A 20,868-nucleotide genomic window follows, 5' to 3' on the forward strand; every position below is an offset into this window, starting at 1 on the left:
CTGTAGATGTCTAACAGGTCTGCTTGGTCCAGAGCTGAGTTCAAGTCCTGAATATCCTTATTAATTTTCTGTCTCGTTGATGTCTAATATTGACAGTGGGGTGTTAAAGTCTCCCACTACCGGCTGGGCGCAGTGGCTCACGCCTGTAATCCCAGCACTTTGTGAGACTAAGGCAGGTGGATCACCTGAGGTCACAACTTTGAGATCAGCCTGGCCAACATGGTGAAACCCTGTCTCTACTAAAAATACAAAAGTTAGCCAGGCATGGTGGCACAGGCCTGTAGTCCCACCTACTCAGGAGGCTGAAGCAGGAGAATCGCTTGAACTCAGGAGGTGGAGGTTGCAATAAGCCGAGATCGCGCCACTGCACTCCAGCCTGGGTGACAGAGCCAGACTCCATCTCAAAAAAAAAGTCTCCCACTATTGTTGTGTGGGAGCCTAAGTCTCTTTGTAGGTCTCTAAGGACTTGCTTTATGAATCTCGGTGCTCTTGTATTGGGTGCATATATATTTGAGATAGTTACCTCATCTTGATGCATTGATCCCTTTACCATTATGTAATGCCCTTCTTTGTCTCTTTTGATCTTCATTGGTTTAAAGTCTGTTTTGTCAGAGACTAGAATTGCAACCCCTGCTTTTTTTTTTTTTTTTTTTTGCTTTCCATTTGCTTGGTAAATATTCCTCCATCCTTTTATTTTGAGCCTATGTGTGTCTTTGCACATGAGATGGGTCTCCTGAATACAGGACACCAATGGGTCTTGACTCTTTATCCAATTTGACAGTCTGTGTCTTTTAATTGGGGCATTTAGCCCATTCACATTTACAGTTAATATTGTTATGTGTGAATCTGATCCTGTCATTATGATGCTAGCTGGTTATTTTGCCCCTTAGTTGATGCAGTTTCTTCATAGTGTTGATGGTCTTTACAATTTGGTATGTTTTTGCAGTGGCCGGTACTGGTTTTTCCTTTCCATATTTAGTGCTTCCTTCAGGAGCTCTTGTAAGGCAGGCCTGGTGGTGACAAAATCTCTCAGCATTTACTTGTCTGTATAGGATTTTATTTCTCCTTTGTTTATGAAGCTTAGTTTGGCTGAATTTGAAATTCTGGGTTGAAAATTCTTTTCTTTAAGAATGTTGAATATTGGCCCCACTCTCTTCTGGCTTGTAGGGTTTCTGCAGAGAGATCCGCTGTTAGACTGATGGACTTACCTTTCTGGGTAACCCGACCTTTCTCTCTGGCTGCCTTTAACATTTTTTCCTTCATTTCAACCTTGGTGAATCTGATGCTTTGTCTCTTGGGTTTGTTCTTCTCAAGGAGTATCTTTGTGGTGTTCTCTGTATTTCCTGAATTTGAATGTTGGCCTGTCCTGCTAGGTTGGGGAAGTTCTCCTGGATAATATCTTGAAGAGTGTTTTCCAACTTGGTTCCATTCTCCTCGTCACTTTCAGGTACACCAATCTAACGTAGGTTTGGTCTTTTCATATAGACCCATATTTCTTGGAGGCTTTGTTCGTTCCTTTTCATTATTTTTTCTCTAATCTTGTCTTCACGATTTATTTCATTAATTTGATCTTCAATCACTGATATCCTTTCTTCCGCTTGATCGATTCAGCTATTGATACTTGCGTATGCTTCACGAAGTTCTCGTGCTGTTTTTCAGCTCCATCAGGTAATTTATTATGTTCTTCTCTAAACTGGTTATTCTAGTTAGCAATTCCTCTAACCTTTTTTCAAGGTTCTTAGCTTCCCTGCATTGAATTAGAACATACTCCTTTAGCTCGGAGGAGTTTGTTATTACCCACCTTCTGAAGCCTACTTCCGTCAATTTGTCAAACTCATTCTCCGTCCAGTTTTGTTCCCTTGCTGGCAAGGAGTTGTGATCCTTTGGAGGAGAAGAGGCATTCTGGTTTTTGGAATTTTCAGCCTTTTGGCGCTGGTTTTTCCTCATCTTCGTGGATTTATCTACCTTTGGTCTTTGATATTGGTGACCCTCGGGGGGGGTTTTGCATGGACATCCTTTTTGTTGATGTTGATGCTATTCCTTTCTGCTTGTTAGTTTTCCTTCTAACAGTCAGGTCCCTCTGCTGCAGGTCTGCTGGAGTTTGCTGGAGGTCCACTCCAGATCCTTTTTGCCTGGGTATCACCAGCGGAGGCTACAGAACAGCAAAGATTCCTGCCTGTTCCTTCCTCTGGAGCTTCATCCCAGAGGGGTACCCACCAAATGCCAGTGGAGCTCTCCTGTATGAGGAGTCTGTCAACCCCTGCTGGGAGGTATCTCCTATTCAGGAGGCACAGGGGTCAGGGACCCACTTGAGGAGGCAGTCTGTCCCTTAGCAGAGCTCGAGCGCTGTGCTGGGAGATCCGCTGCTCCTTTCAGAGCCAGCAGACAGGAACATTTAACTCTGCTGAACCTGCGTCCACAGCTGCCCCTTCCCCAAGATGCTCTGTCCCAGGCAGATGGGAGTTTTATCTGTAAGCCCATGACCAGGGCTGCTGTCTTTCTTTCAGAGATGCCTGCCCAGAGAGGAGGAATCTAAAGAGGCAGTCTGGCTACAGCGGCTTTGCCGAGCTCGATTCAGATAGATTTTATGTAAAGGATAGGTTAACCTAAGGTAAGGACTATCAGAATTACTAATTATTAAATTCCTAAGGATATAAACCAAATGACAACCTGCTATTAGATAAAAACAAATATAATGATTTTGGTAAAGAGTTACTAAAGATGCTTCTAGTAGGAAATATATACAATTTCTAACTGAATGTCCTATTACCAACAATTCCTCCTCTGGGCTTGGACAGATTTCTGGGCACTGGCTTTCTCAGTCATAAAAGTAAGGAGCTAGGTAAAATGGCCTCAAGGGTCCCTAGAGCTCCGAAAATTTATGGCTATGGAGGATGAACTCAATAATTAAACTGAAGCCAAAACCAAAGAGGTCATGAGGTAAAAATCACATGCCTTTACATCAGACAAAGCAAATGAGTAGGGCTCTCTGAGATTATGTATGACTATAATGTGAGAAACAGAAAGTCAGAAGCGTGAGGCCACTACAGTACCTAATTTCTGGGATAAAGAAGTCTTCTAAGTATATACTTCTCCTGTATACTCTTTCCATCTTTTCTAGTAATCACCCCTCATGTCTACCATAAGCAGGTACTTAATAGGGAGAATTGGTGTTTCTTATCTATGAATAACCAACACAAGCAAATTTCTACTTTTATACTATATAGTGGGAAAATCTGTGCCTGTTCTTCTTTAGTGCAAAAAAATTTGCAGGGGAATTTTTTGTATTTCTGTGAAAAATAGTTAAATAAGTACAAGAATGACACTACTTCAGAAGAATATACATAAATGCAGAGACTGAGGAACATTTAACTGTCAAAAGTGTGCGAAATTGAAGAATGCAATCAAAGACTAGAACATCCCAAAATGCAATTTTCTTCATTCTTTTTTTCCCTTTTTCCTTCAAGCTGTTCATTTCATACATACGTAACATTTTATCCCCCAAGTGTTTCATTTGCTCCACATCTGTGATTTGACATTTAATTAACTTTCCAAAGCTAGGAAAGAAGTATTTGTTCAAAAACAATGGTATAAGGAAAAGGAACAGAATAAACCAATGTAATTTGGACTCACATAGATTATACTTTCACCCTGGGATTCTTTCATATGTCATTTTTAAAGGTAAAATTAATTCATCAACATAAATGTTAAAATCTTAAAATCCTTCACAGCAACAACTGTTAAAGCTATTCACAGATGGGGTATCATATTCTGAGATCCCCCAGTTATCTCAATTTAAGAACTTAGAAATATTTGCACAAATAGCTTTATGTAATAGGTTCACTTCATATAATACGGTCTTAGAAACCTATTAATTGGTTAGAATGATCTTTTGAAGGGCCAATAATATAAACAAAAAAGCAAAAGCATTTGTAGGAGGAAAACAGATAGTATTAATATATAAGATATTAAGAGTCTAGATTTCTAGAACAGAAATACTATCTGATATAAAGAGAATATACTTACTGTCAAATCACTCTCACGTGAATACTAACAGCTGACAGAAGGCAATGCTTTAAATAATAAACCCAACTGTTAAACAAAATCCAAAAGGAGTTAAAGATCTCTGGTCTTTTGTCTGCTTGACTCACTGAGTAACAATGACAATACTAAATTCAGAACTACAATCAAGATCCTTAAACTATTCAACCTCAATAATAAGTATAAAACTTACTCTCTAAATCTTTTGCTGTGGATTTTGGTTATTGTTGAAGATGCCATTGGACTGCCTATTCCAGAACTAGCAGGAGAGCCTTGTGACACAGGTGTCATACAGTATGGAGAGTTCTGACTTGCTGGAGAGAGTGAAGTATCACTGGGCATGCTTAGTCCAGTATCTGTGGAGATGTGGAGTGAAGGGAAAAAATTTAGAAACTTCAAATGCTGAAAAGCTCTACGTTGATCAATGCAATTTAGAATGGCCGTTGTCTTTTGGGTCATTTCCAAATTTTCCAGAAGCTAATAAGGTGGGCATTTTTCATATCACAAATAAACATGTTCCATACACTACAAAAATTAAATTCTCCTATTGTCTGCTGAAGTATATTTATATTCTTAGCCAGGTGAGGTGGTGCATGCCTGTGGTCCCAGCTACTCGGGAGGGTGAGGCGAGAAAATCGCTTGAATCTGGGAGTTTGAGGTCAGCCTGAGAAACACTGTGAGACTTCCATCTCTTTAAAAAAAAAAACATTCCCTCTCTCTCTCAAAAGTTAAGCATAGCCCAGAAGTCTCCACAGGGATGAAGAAGAATATACATTATCTAAAACATGTATTCCTAGAGAATTTAAATTAAAGAGAAAAAATCTGCACCTCTTAGGCCGGGCGTGGTGGCTTATGCCTGTAATCCCAGCACTTTGGGAGGCCAAGGCAGAAGATTACTTGAGGTCCAGGGTTCAAGACCAGTCTGGCCAACATGGTGAAACCCCATCTCTACTAAAAATACAAATAAATTAGCCGGGCGTGGTGGCACATGCCTGTAGTCCCAGCTACTCGGGAGGCTAAGGCAGGAGAATTGCTTGAACCCGGGAGGTGGCGGTTGCAGTGAGCCAAGATCGCGCCACTGCACTCCAGCCTGGGCAACAACAGAGACTCTGTCTCACACACACACACACACACACACACACACACACACAAATCTATACCTCTTTCCAGATCACATTACTCACTTCTTCATTTCTAGTTTTCCATCTATTTCTTAGAAATCTTTTTTTTTTTAAACAATCTAAAACTTCCCATTATTGCTGGCAATGACAAATTCTACCTCACCCTCTCCATACCACTCCTGATTCTCCAGGCACCACCCCAGTTTCTCTCTTATTTGGTCTTTGCTTCTGTGTTCAAGAAGCCACATTATTAAATGCCATTTCTTAACTCTACTGTCTCCTTCGTTTCGTTATTGCTTCTTTCCTAAACAGCTAAACTCAGGAAATTAGTTTGTATTTGTATATCTAGTCCATTAATTAGCAAAGTTACACATGTGTTTCTTTTGGGTTTTTTTGTTTGTTTGTTTCTGATACAGGGTCTCCCTTTGTCATCCAGGCTGGAGTGCAGTGGCATGATCTCCACTCATTGCAGCCTCAACCTCCTGGGCTCAACCAATCCTCCCACTTCAGTCCCCCAAGTAGCTTAGACTATAAGTATGAGCCACCATGCCCAGCTAATTCTTGTATTTTTTTGTAGAGACAGGGTTTTGCCTTGTTGCCCAGGCTGGTCTCAAACTCCTGAGCTCAAGTGATCTGCCCATCTTGGCTTCCCAAAGTGTCAGGATTATAGGCGTGAGCCACTGCGCCCAGCCCACATGTATCTTCTCACCTTCCTACTGGGCTGTAAGCGCTTCAACAGCAGGACCTGTCTACTATATATCTTTATTACATTCCCCAACCTCCTCCTGCCACTCTAGTTACTAAAATACATGGGGTAAGCATTCAGTAAACATTTGCTGAATGAATGGATGGATGATTACACCTAAAAACATGGGGAATCATTAAATTGAGAATAAAAGAGAACCCTAAACAAACATGTCCCCGGTGAACAATCCTTAGGAATCAACTCATTTTTCTAAAAACAATGAAACATTGTTGCTTAATCTATGTGTAAACCAGATTTAAATGTGTTGCAGAAAGTTGGGCAATAAAGATATACTAGCAGAAAAATCTTTCTTCTATGGTGGTATAAATATTAGAAGAAATCTGCGGTTTTGCTAAGTTACCAACTGGAATCATATGTGTTGCTACTTACTGTACGACACTGAATCTTACTGACCAACTAGATTCTGTTTTGCAATTGCATTCATTGTGACATATGTATTAATTCCATGAAAGCAAGAAAATCAACAAAAATGACTCAATGAAAAGTAGCCCTAAAAAGAAAGATAGCCGACAGTATTCTGGATGTAAAAGAAAACAAAATGAAAATACTTGTGACAATTCCAGAGATCTCATGCATTCATGACATCTTAATTTTGAGAGTTCACTACAAATTCAGGATTTAAGCCTCAAAAATGTCATAGGCCTCCTATATAACACCTGTCCCCTTCTCTTTAACCATCTCCCTACAAAAGCATCTTTAAAAGAAACCACTCTAAAAAATAAAGAGATTTATGTAAAATATGGAGCACGTTTTCCAATCAGGAGCATTAACTAGTGATAGCTTACATATCTATTAAAATATTTCAGACCATTCCATGAGAAGAGGAGAAAGGGGGAGCTTCCTTACCTTCCTGGGAAACAATCTCCTGTGGCAAATCATCAATAAAATCTAAGTGCATTTCTGTTGGTTCCTCGGATCCCAAAAGATTGTGGTCCACAGTTAAGCGCCCCTTCTTTTCCTCTCTTTCTTTTAAAATAACCTAAAAGTCATTACACTAGTCTTTAATTACTGATTACTCTTCAACTATGTACAAATGATGACAATATACATTATAACACAGGTATGGTAGTTCACTTAAACATGAACATGAGAAGTTTGGCTAACTGGCAAAAAGGCAAATGTAATTTCAGACACTATAAGTTGAAGGAAGTACTGCATACAAAATAAAGAAAAGCAATTATGTTATAGAATATACAGCTATCAAACCATATCTGATGCTTTCAATCCTAGGTGGCAAACTAGAGTTTCCAAAAAAAAAAAAGGGTAAATTAAAAAGTTTGGAACCCAGGTCATACAGTTACATTTGATTGACATTCTACAGTTTTCAGTTATTTGGACATGAATTATCTCATTTTGACCCTTTTAACAATAGTGAGTTAAATCAAATATGATCCCCAATTTATAGATGAGAAAGATGAGAGTAAAATGGTTGCCTAAAATGATATGTGTAGCAAGCACTGAAGTTAGTACTGAAATCCAGGGCTTCTGATTCCTGGAGTCTAATGTTTTGGGATACTACATATTTAACTTTTTTTTTAACCTTATAGAAATAATTCATTTTCCAGGGCCCTGTTCTACACAGAAAGATAGTCATGATACTGATGATATCCTGAGCTTCAAATTAACACATTATCGTCAAGATTCACGTGTATGAATACTTCTCACAACAATCTGTTGGCTAAGACACAACAACCTACTTTTATAAAACAGATTAAAATCCTTATTCATCCTATAAAATAAATATCCCATCAGATTTCGGTTTACCTTTTTAAGTGCTGTGGGTCGTTTTAGTTTTGCAATTTCCTTCTCTTTTCCTTTTTTTGCTTTAGAAGAAGCAATGTCCACAGAATTAAAGGATGTCAAACAGGGCTGACTTTTGGTTAAAGGTTTTCTATTAGTAGAGTCTTTAGTGTGAAAAGAAGCTGCAGTAACCACTAAAAACAAAGAGGAACATTAGTTTCACCATTAGGGTCAATCCCACATACTTTCAAAATTTCCAATAACTACAAAAACAAGAACATCCCCCTCCCATGGAAAAAACGACATCATAACAGTAGGAGCACTACACATGGATAGGCAGTGTCCCTCAGATACAGCTTTTACCTATCCTTTAGAGACTAAGCCAATGCAATTAACCAATTTAGAGGTCCATTATAGGGATAAATAGTTAGTTCTACTCTTCTGTACAACTCTCAAACATGGCAATTCCTTGCAACTGCTCTTCAGTCAGAACCATTCTACCTTTGAAACTTCACAATGCTGCACCCCTTCTTATTCCTACTGAATCTGCTATTTGTCCTTATGTAAGATATCTTATCTATCACTTCTCTCCTTATTTCAGTTGGTCAGTAAAGAATGATTTTACCCACTCAGCTGCACTCAGCCTCATTCAGTAATTATTATTTTTTATTTATTTATTTATTTTGAGATGGAGTCTACTCTGTCGCCCAGGCTGCAGTGCAGTGGCACAATCTCGGCTCACTGAAACCTCTGCCTCCTGGGTTCAAGCAATTCTCCTGCCTCAGCCTCCCGAGTAGCTGGGATTATAGGCACGTGCCACCACGCCCAGCTAATTTTGGTATTTTTAGTAGAGACAGGGTTTCACCATGTTGGCCAGGATGGTCTCGATCTCTTGACCTTGTGATCCGCCCGCACTGGCCTCCCAAAGTGCTGGGATTACAGGCGTGAGCCACTACACCCGGCCTCAGTAATTCTTTTATGTCTGGTTGATACCCTCAGTTTCCACTGGCTTCTTCCAATCCTTTACTATACCTAAATCCCCAACCTCAATCCTCCCACTCTAGCAGAGCTTTCCTGCCACTTCCCTGAGAAGATGCTATCCAATATAAACTTACAAACCACCTGAAAGGAGGTGGCAGACATCCTTACTCCTGTCCAAGGCTCACCAACTGTCTTTATTCTTAATATCCCATCTCAGTTCCTCTAAGATCTAACTCTATTCCTATACCCTTGCATCTTTCGAGTTCCTCCCTGACCCTTGACTTTTTTCTTGATCCCCTAATAAGATGCTAAAATCTTCTATCTAAAAAAAAGAAAGGGTTTTTTAAAAAGGCACACCAACTAAACCCTTCCCTTGACTGACTTCCCTTCAAGCTAAGGTGCCACCATTCCCCTTTCCTTCCCTATTAAACTTCGAAACAGTTTTTCTCTCATTATCACTTTTCAAATCATTACAATTTGACCTCTGCCCAACCCATTCTCTTGAAACGTATTGTCAAGGTCACACATAATCTTGCAATTGCCAAATACAATTCTCTGACTCTTCACTCTACTCTAGCTTTCTTCAGCATTTGGTACCAAGGACTACATCCTTTTCCTCAAAATTCTATCCTTGCCTTCTGTAACATTACACTCCTTTATTTTTCTTATTCTTTCTCAAATCTATGTTTCTTGTTCTTCCTCGTCTTATCCTTTAAATGTGAGCATTCCACAAGGCTTTGTCTGTGAACATCTTTTTCCCAATTTTTCTTTCCCGCAACAATCTGATTTCCACAACTTCAACAATCTTCTGTATTTGAAACTCACTGTCTTGTAACCTAAACTATACATTCGTAACTATATGCTAAATAGGAACCACCAGAATCTCCCATGCTAGCATTTAAAATACAACAGGCAGCATCTGCTCTTCCCTTATCACCACCACAGTCATCCAAGACAGAGTCTGGAGTCATCACTGACCTGTTTCCAGATCCATCATTTCCCTATAATTCTTTTTCATCATGATCAGTCTCATCCTTTTCTTGAACATGTGTATATATGGGTGTATATATATTAAAAAAGACATATCATTATATATAAAACAATATATAGCTATATAATTTACAGTAATTATATAATCATATTAACATTTAGCAACTGCTAAATATATACGTTTATTTATGTATATTAACAGTATATGTATAAATATATAAATGTATGTATTTAGCAGTATATACTGTATATATGTATATAATACAGACTATATATACTGTATATATGTACACATATAAACATATATATTAACAGTTGCTAAATTAATCAAAGTTGTAACAATAAGCCATCTGAAGTATCACAGGTTAACAATCTTGTCTCCATAATAATATTAAACATTTATTGAGTGATTATAACCCAGATACTCTAAGCACTTTACACATATCATCTCATCTAATTCTCAAGACAATCCTGAAGTAGGTACTCTCATATTAATGTGAGGAAACTGAAGCACAGGAAGGTTAAGTAACTTGCCAATGAAACACATTGAAGAACAGGATTCAAACAAAGGCAACTTGATTCCAGGGCCCCTGCTTTTAGCTACTAGGCCATACCGCCTCCAGAACACTGCTAACTCTCAGTTTTATTCCCTATTTTTACTCTTAAGTGAGAGATTACTGCCACTCTGCCCATCTCAACATGCAACTCTAAAGCTTTATATACATTCAGTACTATTTGTAATAATAGTTATTACAAATAACTATTGTAATAACAAAGGTTGATAGTGGATTGGTAACTAAATAGGTTTAAACATTTTGCACACAGGTTAAAATTATACACTGTAATATATCTTTCTGTCTAATAAGTAATAGTCCCTTCACATAGGATCAGAAGAAACACAAAATTCAATTTTGCCCCTCAACATCGGTGCTGGTGCCGTACATTGGTACCTTTCCTGTTCCTTTGTTCTATTCCTCACCCTCTAAAAAAAGACTATGAAAAGAAATGAGGGAACACAGAAAAGCTGAGCTCTAAATCTGACAAGGTTTGTTAAAATAGAAATTACTGTTTCAGTAGAAAGCCAGATCATTTTCTCATATACACACACACACAATCTGATCAAAACCCTTGTATGCAACTGAGTTTTAAACTGGATAATTTAAGAGAGCCAGATTACTTGTGATTTTTTTATTTCAATCTTTGAAAAAGAAAAAAATTTGGGTGAGTCAAAATGCTTGTCAACTGACACTTATGCAGAGATCTAAAGAACCTGAGGGAAGCAAACTATGCTGATACCTGGGGAAAGAGCATCCCAGGAAAAGGGAATAGCAAGCCCACAGATACTGAGCTAGGATCATGCTGGGTGTGTCTGAGGACTGCTAATGTGGCTGGAGCAGAGTGTGTTAGGAGAGAATGGTGATGAAGGCAAAAAGGTAATAGGGTCAGCTAAAAATATGGCTTTAGTTAGGAATCTGGCTTCATGCCAAGTGAAATGAAGCACTATTAGAAGATTCTGAGCAGTGAAGTGATATAATCCAGCTTACATTTTAAAAAGGTCACTCCTTTTAACACAGACGAGGGGTTGTGAAGAGGGAAAAGTAGGTAGTAGTAAGGAGGCTACTCAGTCCAGTATGATACGATAATGGGGGCTACTGTGGTGGCAGGAAATCTGGTGAGTAGTTAGAGTATGGATACGTTTTGCAGGCAGGACAGACAGGATATGTTAAAGGACTAGGTGTGGAAAGGAGCATGGACAATTTTAAGGCTTGTGGTTTAAAGCTGACTTAAAATACACACACACACACACACATACATATATATACATATATAAAATTTTAAAAATTTCGATTAACAACATCTAACATATATTACCAGAGACAAACAGCAAATTGCTCAGACTAATGATATCACCTGTATATGACAGAGGTCTGGTGTTAGTAATTTGCCGTGCTTTCATTGCTTGCTGTTGTTTTTCCAGAGCAGCTAACATGTCCCCTAAATCTAGCTGCACAGGTGTTTTATTCTTTTTTCCAGCTGCTTTTGATAAAGCTTCCTATAAAATAAATATAAAAAATTAATTTTTTTGTTACAGTATGAAACTGTAGCATTTTAAGATGACTATATTTATCACTCCTTCTATCTATTCCACCAAACCTAGCAAGTCAACTATCACATTTGTTCATAAAAATGAATATGTACCTGTAATTTTTTTTGCTCCATACTTATTTCTGAATATTCTTGAGCTGTGGCAAGGGCTGCTGCTAAAGCTTTCTTCTTCTGACTTTTTGCACGTTTAGGAACTGAGGTGGTAATGGGAATTGGAGTCTGAACTATATTGATTGGTGAGTTTTCAGGTAAATCATCCAACTATGATAACCAGAAAAAAAACATTTGTTAGTGATCCCATAAAAGTCAATCATAAGGAAAAAGGATCCAGAATGTGGGATGTTCTGCAGTACAACCGAACTAGACTCTTCAAAGAATTCAATGTCATAAAGAACAGGATTTGACAGTGGGACCATTTCAGACTGGGAAATAATAAAGGGACAAAACAGCTTAATGCAGTGGGTGATGGCTGCCTGGATCCTTCCATGAAATAAAACAAAATACATCCAAAGTAAAATTTTGCAACAGTTGGGAAAATTTCAGTACAGACTGTATGTTGTATGATGGTATTTAATTAACGGTATTTTAGTAATAGAACTGTGGATTTCATAGGGAATTATCTTTGTTCAGGCTATGCTGGAAAGAAATATTAAAGATAGGTACTAAACACCATCTCCTGCACACTCTGCTGCTCCATGTGCCTTTACACTTATCTTTAATATTTCCCTTCAACATAGCCATTGTTCAAATGATGTTATATTTTGCTTTTCTTTTTAAAGAGTTACTTACTACTTTAGAAGATAGCTTTTGTTGAATATTCTCATCCTTAGCATTTCCATTCTCATTTAGTTCTTGAAACCCATCTTCATCCTGAAATATTTCACATTTTAAGTAAAAAGAGTTCAAGGCAAACTCCTAAAAAAAACTTTTTATAATGCTTAGAAGTATTGAAAAATGAGGAAGTTATTTCTTGTATTCTACTACTGAATTATTCAAAGTCGGTCTTGAAATGTCATTTCTCACATGCTAAAACATAAACAATTTAATTATTCAAGGATGGGGGCGTATCCACACATCTCCATTTTTTGGATTTCTGCACCTACTATTTCATTTTTATTAATAATTCTACCTTCAGATGGGTGGGTAATTGAAAAGAAATTCAAACTGGGTTTTATCACATTCAGATAATTTGAAAAAGTGTTTAATAGACAGCTTCATGTAAACTTTATTAATATATTCCTTGTTCTGCATTACTCCACACGATTGTCAATAAGGTTAAAAAAAATCTTTTCCATTGAAATTAATTTATTAATATCTTCCTTTATCCTGAAAATTATATCTAATATCTTTAAATATAAGTACAGAACCAATAGTACAGTTGAGTACATGTACTACAATTGCCAGATCTGGATATACTGAAACTATTCTTGATAGAATAACTGAGATATACTCTCAAGTCCTTTGGCTCAATTACTAAACTTATCTAACATATTATTGATTTTTTTTTTTTTTGAGATGGAGTTTCCCTATTGTTGCCCAGGCTAGAGTGCAATGGCACAATCTCGGCTCACTGCAACCTCCGCCTCCTGGGTTCAAGCAATTCTCCTGCCTCAGCCTCCCAATTAGCTGGGATTACAGGGACCCGCCACCATGCCCAGTTAACTTTTTGTATTTTTAGTAGAGATGGGGTTTCACCACATTGGCCAGGCTGGTCTCGAACTCCTGACCTCAAGTGATCCGCCCGTCTCGGCCTCCCAAAGTGCTGGGATTACAGGCATTAGCCACCACGCCCAGCATATTATTGATTTCTATCCTCTGACCTCAAGCAAGTTTTCCAGTTTAATCTCCCATCTATTAACTCATTTAATAGAATTTATGATCCAACCACAATGAGTTACTCAAATGAGTTACCAGAGATGTGTGGTGAAAAACATCTTGACACATACAAATTCTACTTGTTTTTTAAATTCTTTTCAAATGTTACCTACCCTGCCACAAACCCAAAGTGACCTGTCTCTGCGCTCAACTCTAACCACACTCAACTAAGTATTAGGTGTGTATATGCCTATGTTCTCCTACTACACAGCAACTTTCCCAAAGATAGCAGGTCTATTCACCTTAATGTATCATTCAGAGCACCGTAAACTGCACACATATACTAGACCACCAGTAAGAATCTGTTAGATGAGTAACAGTGCAATTAGGATATTAACTGTCTATCAGAGAAAGTAAAACATTTTTCTTCCTTCTCTAAAATTCTCCTGGCTGGCAGCACAACTTAACTGACTGAACTACTCAAATCTGAAAAGCCTTTCAAATGGATTGAATAACAACAAAAATTAAGTGAAAAAGCTCCATACTAAATAAAGTCCACATGAAATCAAGTTCTACCTCTATACATTACCTCAAAATGATGAACACACAGGACAAAAATTTATAAAAATAAACATCAGTAAAATTAATGTTAGATTAAATATATATAACCAAGACAAAAACGAGTTAATACTTCTGAGTAACTTATAATTTAATACTAGAATCACATGTTAAGACATAAAAAGTACTCATAATGTTCACAATGTAACAAATTAATTTTTTAATGGGAACATTTCCTATAACAGCTTACAAATAGAGTTTGAAAAAAATACCTCAAAATATAAAGACTCAGAATTTGGATCGCTTCTATGGGATTGACTAGAGCTTAAATGCTTATTATCTGGTCTCTTTTGCAAATTCTGTCTTCTTTCTGAGGAAGTACTGTGTCCTCGGCATCTGAATCCAACCTAAGTAAACCCCAGAGGGGAAAAAAAATCTAATTATTTTTAAATAAATGTTTCACTCAAGTATATAACATACTGGCAGAAAAGTACACCCAAGTGTACAACTCAATAAATTTTCACCAAGTGCATCACTTATTTTAAAGATCAAGTTTCTGACAAGTAAGGTAAGTATAAGAAAAACAGAAAAATGAGACAATTAATGCACATTGCTTTTTTCCCCTTGACATGAATATTAGCATCTTTATTCACAAAAGTGAAAACAGGAAACAAACCAGATGTTCTACAGTGAGTGAACAGTTAAACTAACTGTGGCATATCCAGATCATAGTATAGAAGTCTGTATCAACCACAAAAAGGAATAAACTACAGTATTGATAAACTCAACAACCAGAAAACCACGGAAGTGAAAAAGGCCAATCCCAAAAAGACTGTATGAAGGCATACAAAATTATTGAAACAACAAAATTAGAAAGGGAGAATAGATCAGTGGATTCTAGGGGATAAGGAGCAGTTGGTGTGGCTATGAAAGCCAACAGGAGGGTCCTTGTGATGATGGATCTGTTCTGCATCTTGACTGTATCAAGGCCAATATCTGGGTGTGATATTGCACTATAGTTTTGCAAGATGTTACCACAAGGGGGAAATTGCATATTACTTACTTACTTATTTTTTTGAGAGATGTGATCTTGCTCTGATGCCCAGGCTGGAGTGCAGTGGCTTGATCATAGCTCACTACAGCCTGAACACCTAGGCTCGAGTGATTCTCTTGCCTCAGCCTCCCAAGTAGCTGGAACTACAAGCACATGCCACCACACCCAGCTAATTGTTTTATTTGTATTTTTGTAGAGACAGGGGTCTCGCTATGTTGCCCAGGCTGGTCTCGAACTGCTGACTTCAAGCAGTCTTCCCACATTGGCCTCTCAAAGTACTGAGATTAAGGCATGAGTCACATGCCTGGCCTTTTACATTACTTTTTCAGTAGGATCTTACTCTGTCACCCAGGCAGGAGTGCAGTAGTGCGATCACGGCTCACTGCAGCCTCAACCTCCTGGGCGCAAGTGATTCTTTCACCTCAGCCTCCCAAATAGCTAGGATCACAGGTGTGCACCACCACACCCAGCTAATTTTTTTTTATTTTCTGTAGAAGCAGGGTCTACCTATATTGTCCAGGCTGGTCTAGAACTCCTGGGCTCAAGGGATCCTCCTGCCTCGCCTCCCAAAGTGCTGGGATTACAGCCATGATTCACCGTGCCCAGCTACTCTTTAATTTAACTACTGTAAATCTTCTGATACTTGTAGTTTTTTTTTTATAAAATAGATAAAACAATTAGGAGAATTATTTAATACAAATCTTGTTTCCAAGATTTAAGAGAATAAGCTTTTACTCAATCACATAAATTAGTATTACTATCGTATGTTATGGACCAAAATGTTTCTGTCTCCCAAAATTCATGTATTAAAATCCCAATACTCCCTCCGCCCATGAGATGGTATTTGAAAGTGCGTCCTCTGGGAGGTGATTAAGTTATGAGGGCAGAGCCATCACAAATGGGATTAGTGACCTCATATAAGAAACCCCAGAGACCTCCTTCACCCCTTCTACCACACAAGGACAAAGCTAGAAGACAGCCACCTATGAACCAGGAAGCAGGCCCTTACCAGACATTGAATTTGCCAGTGCCTTGGACTTCCCACCCTCTAGAACTGAGAGAAATAAACTTCTGTTGTTTATAAGTCACTGAGTCTATAGCATTATCTTACAGCAGCCAAAACAGACCAAAAAATCCCATTAACAAATATGCAAAATGTTCAACTGTCATATGGGCAAGAAAAAAAAATTAAGCATTCTAAGACTCTAACACATTTCAAGTTACCTCTCTTAAGTACCAAATGCAGCTAACAGTAAATGCCTCTCTTAACCAGGACACTTAAAATATATGAAAAGTATAATCTTCAGTAACAGCTACTCCAAAATTCTAACAACTGCGAATTGGAAGCAGACCTGGAGAGAAGGTGCTGGTACACAGGCCTTGGATTCTGAAATCAAACAGATGCACACAAAGACCTGGAACCACCTGAATTCTCACGCTTGCTGTTGTAAACCAGAATTAGTATACGTGCATTAATGGTGTTACAAACAGTAAAACAATTTCCTTTAAAAACAAACGCAACCTGATTCTTACACTTCGAGACATAAAGCACCAGGATGAAATTAAAACCCCCAAACTAATGGTCCCAACAAAGTTCATGTGAGCCAATTGTGCAAGTATTCCAATAAACTCATGAACGAATCAATAACCTCATGACATTGAAATACTTTTTGTCAGTTCTTCTAAGAAAGAGTTTTGTTGATAGAAAGAGGGTATACTGAACAAAACAAAGCAGAAGCTACAGCTTTGAATATATATTAACATTCTTAAATGAGTAGCACAAAATTAATTTAAAAATTTGAAGTTTTCATACCCCATTTACAATAAAAAGGAAAAAAATATTAGGAATTGCCACTAAGAATATGTACAAACCTATTTAAAGAAAACTTTACAACACTTCCATTTATTTGATTGATTGACTAACTGCTTAACTGAGACAGGGTCTCATTCTGTCGCCCAGGCTGGAGTGCAGTGGTGCCATCATAGCTCACTGTAACCTCAAACTCCTGGGCTCAAGCGCTCCTCCCACCTCAGCCTCCCAAGTAGCTAGGACTATGGGTGCATGCCACCATGCCTGCCTTACACCACTTCTAAAGAACACAAAAAAGTGACTCAAGCCAGGTGCAGTGGCTCACACCTGTAATCCCAGCACTTTGGGAGGCCGAAGCGGGTGGATCGCTTGAGGTCAGGGGTTCGAGACCAGTCTGGCCAACATGGTGAAACCTGCTCTCTACTGAAATACAAAAATTAGCCACGTGTGGTAGCAGGCACCTGTAATCTCAGCTATTTGGGAGGAGGCTGAGGCAGGAGAATCACTTGAACCCAGGAGGAGGAGGTTGTAGTGAGCTAAGATTGTGCCACTGTACTCCAGCCTGGGCAACAGACCAAGACTCCGTCTCAAAAAAAAAAAAAAAAAAAGAATAAAAAATAGGAAGACATACTGTTTTTGCATAGAAAGATGACACATCATAAAGGTAGCTGATTCTCTCTAAGTTTACAGATTAATTTAAACACCAATGGAACAGAATAGAAAGTCCACAAATGGATTCCAATATATTTGGGAATTTAATAAGTGATAAAGGTAATTAAAGTCAGTGAAGAAGAGATCAACTTTTCAACAAATGGTGCTGGAAGATTTTAAAAAGTCACTTCAAAATTACAAAGTAGGCTCATATCTCACATCATATACCAAGAAAAACTCCAAATGGAATAAAGATTTAAATGTAAAAAGCAAGGCCATAAATACACTAGAGGAAAAAACAAGTAAAATTCCTTCACAGCTTTAGAGTAGGGGCAAAGCTTTTCCAACTATGATTTAAAACCCTTTAGAAGCCATCAAAAAAAAAGAACCAATAAATTCAATTTATAAATATAAACTTCTTAATGTTATTTAAAAAATAAACTGTGCATGGCAATAACCATGATACTAATAAGCAAAATAAAAAATAAAAAGGAAAACCTAGCAAAATATTTGCAACTTGTATTACATATTAAAGACTCCAAGTAACTTTAGGAATTTGATAAAAACTTGATCAAACTGATTTTAAAATGTACCCCCAAAAAAGAAAGAAATAGATCAAGATTCAAAAAATGAGCAAAGGATAGGACCAGGTAAGTTCACAGGAAAAGAAGTAAATACAAATGCTCCTTAAACACATCGAAGAATGATCAACTACATTAAGACATAATTTTTATCTAACTGGCATACACCCAAAATCCTGAAAACACACTATATCTGAAGCCGTATGAAACTAGGCACTTTCCACATTGTTGTTGAGGATGCGAACTGATACAATCTGGTGATATTTACCAAAACAACAGATGAATTTACCTTCTGACTCAGCAGTCCCTAACTAGAAACTGATTCTATACATACACATTTCTAAATGACACAGCAGCATGTCTATAACAGCAACAGTTTGCAAACAACTCAAGTGTCCACTGGTAAGACTACAGAAATCAACAAGATTGTATCCACACAATACTACGAGTTGTCTAAAAGGAAAAAGTGTGGAAGCCCTTTACGTAGTAATATGGAAATTATGAAAATGTCTCCAAGATACACTGTTAAGTGAGCAAAGCAGAGAACAGAGTAGATATGCTCTTTTATGTAAAGAAAGAAGAAAAATAAGATATATACTTCTATTCACTTACAATGAAATGAAAAAACTCTGGAAGACTACAAGAAATTACTCAAAGTGGGAGAGGTATGGGGGAGAGGAGAAGTCAAGGAGAAGCAGAGGTGAAATGAGACTTTTACGTTGTATATAATCTTTTTTTAAAAATCTCTTTTACTTTTCAACCTATTCCGTAAAATAAAGCCATTTTAAAAGATTTCAACTTTTTGGATTCTTTCTATCATTTAAAATTAGACCTATACCAGACTAAAGAAATGATCTATATTACCCAATGTTAAAACACTGGGAAGGATGTTTAAAACTCCTGTAATTAAACAGCATGGTATAGGTGCAAAAATATGATAAACTGAACAAAACAAGTAGCCCCAAAATAACATATAAGAAATCAGTAGGCTGGGTGCCATGGCTCACCCCTGTAATCCCAACACTTTGGGAGGCCGAGATGGGTGGATCACGAGGTCAGGAGTTCGAGACCAGCCTGGCCAACATGGTGAAACCCTGTTTCTACTAAAAATACAAAAATTACCCAGACTTGGTGGCAGGCACCTGTAATCCCAGCTACTCAGGAGGCTGAGGCAGGAGAATCACTTGAACCCGGGAGGCGGAGGTTGCAGTGAGCTAAGATCGTGCCACTGCATTCCAGCCTGGGCAACAGGAGCGAGACTCTGTCTCAAAAAAAAAAAAAAGAAAGAAAGAAATCAGCAAATCACTAAAATGGAAACACAGACCAGGGAAAGAATGTTAGGACAACTGGTTAACTACTTTGAAAATTTTGTTTTACCATGGATCAAAATAAATCTCAGATAAAAATGTCCTGAAATATTATATTATAACAAGTAGCAGAACACACAGGTCAGTATTTATTTGATTTCTAAAAGATGTTTAGAGCCTAAAAACAATCAGAAATTGCAAACAGGGAAAAACATTTTGACTTAAAAAGATTCTGCATCTCAAAAATCAAATCAAAAATCAAACACACACACAAGTAAAGTACAAGGATAACAAAGCATCAGAAGTAGAAAGCAAATACATTGTCAAACATGTGGCTCCAGTTCTTTGGTGCCATATATATTTGCAAAGTTTTCTTTTTTGTTCTTTTAACATTCTCATCAAGTTTTGAGAAAGAGATAAAATGTTTTTCATCTCAGTATTATTTCCTCTCTAGTGAGCTACTGATACCAAAACCAATAGTACTGAAACCGTAAACATGGGTAGGACTAGCAATTACAGTCTCAGCAGAAAATTTCAGCCCATATGTAAATATTAGGTAGAATTCATTTATCTAATCTACATAAATGATTCCCCTTTTAGCTCTTTTGTTTTTAATCAAATGAAGTTAGACTGCCTCACAAGCTTGCCATAAATGATTTATTTTTGCAATAACCACAGGGAAGAGTGAATTATTTTTTTTTTGACAGCCTAATTAATGTTAAGGTACATATGAAGTACAGGTTGAGTTATTCCTTATCTGAAATGCTTGGGACCAAAAGTGTTTTGAATTTCAGACTTTTTCAGATTCTGGAATATCTGCATATACATACTGAGGTATCTTGGGGATGGGATCCAAGACTAAACACGAAATTGACTTGTGTTTCACATATACCTTATACACATAGCCGGAAGGTAATTTCATACAGTATTTTAAATAACTGTGTGCATTAAACAAAGTTGTGTTAAGTACTTATGTGTAAAATTTTCTACTTGTGGCGTCATGGCACTAAAAAAGTTTCATATTTTTCAATTAAAAAATGGGCAAATGATTTGAACAGTCATTTCTCAAGAGAAGGCATACATGAAAAAATGCTCAGCATCACTAATCATCAGGGAAATGCATATCAAAACCATAATGAGGTATTTTCTCATCTCAGAATGCCTATTCTCAAAAAGACAACAACAACAAAAAAATGCTGGTATGCTGGTGAGGATGCAGAGAAAAGGAAACTCATATACACACTGATCTTGGGAATGTAAATTAGTACGACCACTACAGAAAATAGTATAGTTTCCTCAAAAACTAAAAAAGAACTACCATATGATCCAGCAATCCCACGACCAGAT

The 20,868-nt window shown here is 37.5% G+C and overlaps 1 protein-coding gene across 2 annotated transcripts in view; it reads right to left on the minus strand.

The window, feature by feature from the left end:
* Positions 1–20,868, minus strand: part of SECISBP2L (SECIS binding protein 2 like) — a 61,497-nt gene that overhangs the window by 19,965 nt on the left and 20,664 nt on the right. The window contains exons 8-14 of one of the 2 annotated variants that reach the window (XM_054451196.1): positions 14,391–14,525; positions 12,535–12,615; positions 11,839–12,006; positions 11,551–11,692; positions 7,693–7,862; positions 6,775–6,907; positions 4,235–4,397 (exon numbers count right to left, since the gene is read on the minus strand). In XM_054451196.1, coding sequence (XP_054307171.1) covers positions 4,235–4,397; positions 6,775–6,907; positions 7,693–7,862; positions 11,551–11,692; positions 11,839–12,006; positions 12,535–12,615; positions 14,391–14,525 — 992 coding nt within the window. The remainder of the gene's footprint in view (positions 1–4,234; positions 4,398–6,774; positions 6,908–7,692; positions 7,863–11,550; positions 11,693–11,838; positions 12,007–12,534; positions 12,616–14,390; positions 14,526–20,868) is intronic. The other variant, XM_054451197.2, reaches the window with a different exon arrangement.

This window comes from Pongo pygmaeus, chromosome 16 (assembly GCF_028885625.2).
Source record: "Pongo pygmaeus isolate AG05252 chromosome 16, NHGRI_mPonPyg2-v2.0_pri, whole genome shotgun sequence".
NCBI lineage: Eukaryota > Metazoa > Chordata > Mammalia > Primates > Hominidae > Pongo > Pongo pygmaeus.